Source organism: Trichoplax adhaerens, genomic scaffold (assembly GCF_000150275.1).
Source record: "Trichoplax adhaerens TRIADscaffold_9 genomic scaffold, whole genome shotgun sequence".
Taxonomy (NCBI): Eukaryota; Metazoa; Placozoa; class Uniplacotomia; order Trichoplacea; family Trichoplacidae; genus Trichoplax; species Trichoplax adhaerens.
In genome coordinates, this window is record NW_002060951.1 from 2,662,580 (window position 1) to 2,665,407 (window position 2,828).

The 2,828-nt window shown below is 34.1% G+C and overlaps 1 protein-coding gene across 1 annotated transcript; it reads left to right on the forward strand.

Annotated features, from left to right (window-relative positions):
- Window positions 1-518: 518 nt before the first annotated feature.
- Window positions 519-2,828, forward strand: TRIADDRAFT_59092 (uncharacterized protein; the record flags this gene model as incomplete). Its single annotated transcript, XM_002114978.1, has 7 exons — window positions 519-616; window positions 722-935; window positions 1,371-1,462; window positions 1,627-1,691; window positions 2,255-2,376; window positions 2,545-2,721; window positions 2,814-2,828. The coding sequence occupies 7 exons, from the start codon at window positions 519-521 to the stop codon at window positions 2,826-2,828; spliced, it is 783 nt and encodes a 260-aa protein (XP_002115014.1).

A 2,828-nucleotide genomic window follows, 5' to 3' on the forward strand; every position in this document is an offset into this window, starting at 1 on the left:
AAAGGACATTTTAACGGAAAAAGGTTTCTCCTCGTTACGCAGATTTTCCCGAAGCAAGTTCACTTGCGGTTTGCTCCACTGTACCTTAATATTCAAGCTCGAATAATCAATATCAGCTTGCTTCTTACAGTCAATTATACTAGTATTAATAAATCATGCGACTGCTTAATAATTGTAAAATCGTTTGCATGCAGGCCTCTAGACTGTGTCACTATCACTACCTGGATAACGCGAAAGGAACTCTTAAGATCGTTTACCGAATTTCAATGCACCTTAAGCCTTTTTTGATGAATTGCATGGCATAATCAAATTGATGTCGAGACATAAATCAGCGAATTGACTATTAAATTAGCAATCAGTGATACGCTTATGATTTACAGTATCTTGAGGTTGATGAACAGCATCTTTCATTTAGCTTTCGTACTTGATTTCGTTGAAGCAAGAATACCAGTATTACCATGTGTTTAATGTTGTTATTCTCCGCTAAAATGATAACCCTGGCAATATTCTTCGTAGCCATGCCTCTATGTGTTACATTTATCGGATCTGTGGTCACCATCAAATTTGCTATACTAACGTCAATGTTTATATGCGTAATGGATGCACTTCATCTGTGGTTCGTAAGGAAATTGCTATTTACGATAGTCGATATTCTACGAGAAATAAAATTATTAATTTAATAACATTGTTATCTAATAATTAATATTTAAACATCTTGTAGCAATTGCGCGGTGCTATTCCTCCCGGTACTAGTATTACTGTTAATCGTGCCGGTAAACGTCATTCCAACATTCGCGATGTCATTGTATAGTTTTTTCCTTGGCCTCTCTGGACTGTTAACTGCTTTCCTAGAGCCTTACGCTATTACGAGTCTAAGTATGCTTTACAGCCAAAAGCTAGTTGATGAATCGTTGCAATGGCCAACCTTTAATAAGGTTAGTGTTTCGCCACCTTTTTGAACCCACCAAAATCTACAGGATCAGGAGCTACACTTATTATTCGTAACAATGTAGCAGACATTTTCTTAGTCGAGTTGAAATCTAAAATCATCATTAATTACAATCAGTCCGTTTATTAGTGTAACATGAAAGTTAGGTGGATTAACTTTAAAAACAATGTACGAATATATCCAGTCTCATACTTTGATATCAGTACATGTAAGAATATTTCAGATCATGTAGCCTTCAAGATTGCCCTTAAGTATTTACAGTAACTCCTTAAAATTTTTATTACGTGGTTATTGGTGTGGTTGACTTCTAGAATTGTCCATGTTGATACTCACAACAACTTTCATACATACGTATATATTCTAGTATCATCAATTAAAAATAAATGAGTTATAATGATTTTAATGTTTATAACTTTTCAAGGGGATCATCTTGGCCATTACTGTAACGTGCTATACAGCTTCGGTTAAGTTGGGCTTCCTTCTATTGTTTCAGGGCGAAGCTATGCTATACTGGTATCTAAAGCTAATGTGATTGCTGCTGTAATTACGCTAATCGTCAATAAGGCTACATTTTTCTTAAAATTTATTTATATCAATACTGCTATGAAACGAAGAGTGAATATTCACGAAGTTATGTTTTGATTTCTGATGCTATTATTGATATATTGGTGAAACAGGCCAATATTATGTATTGTGGTTCTGGCTATCCTTATCGGCACAGCTTCTATCATTAAAGATGAAGGTAACTACACCCATGACCAACCTCTAGTATGTATATATTTGTTGAGACACAATTTGGCACTGGAATCAAATTTTGGGGGAATTTGTCCAATTTTCTTACAGGAAAAGGCTAAATATCGTAATATTATGAAACAAAAGTTTTGTAAGGGTTACAAGAATCTAATTTAACGATGATAAGTGCTTATATTAGCAATACTAACTTCTTCAGGCATCATTTCGGATGCTGCTGTTATTACTGTGGGAATGTTTTGGTTTATCAGTACGCTGTCAACTGAAAATTCAATTAAAACGCAGTTCCAAATTACAGATCAAAGGCATTTAATGTAATATTAATTTCTTAGCCTGAATAACTAGAACCTATAATTGCATACGCAATTGTATTAACAAATTCTATTGATAAATACGTAGATCCATTGACGACGCAGGAACAAGTATCCTTGCTTATTTTTGGATTTTTACTAATTCGGTTATATGTACGCAACTTCAAACACTTTTAATCCATAACAGATATTGCCTTCCTTCGATGAATCCTTTGCGTTACTAAGTTTTAACTTTATCTTACAGCATTTGCGGATTTCGGCAAGCTCTTATTGGGTTACTATTTATCGGGAATGTTTTTGTTACAAGTTTTCATTCGAATAAGCTCCTTTCTTTATATGCTAAGCATTATTATGCAATATGTGCAGGTGAATGTATAGTTCACTTTGCACACTACACTATATAAAATCTACTTTGCATGTACTGTGATACTTTATGATTTGTATTTTCGCGTATATGATACAGTATAGTATATGTAACTTAGTCGCTCCTTATAGCTTACGTTAACGCTTATACGAATATTCTTTTGTTAACAGGAAAGTCCCATGGTGACAGTAGATAAGAATGTGTCATCATTTCCGAACATTTTACAGATTCTTATCACAATTTTTGCCTATACCGAGCTTCTGCTCACTGTTGCGGTTAATATACGAAGTGATATAAATATTCCAGCGTGGCAGTTACGATTCTTTATTTCCAATCGTAGCATTAAGGTAACTCAGGCTCTCTCGCTAGCTATTATTTATTTGTGGAGAATGGCAAATGTTGACTAATTAATTATAATTATTGATGTAAATATATATAGAGGTCATACCGCTGA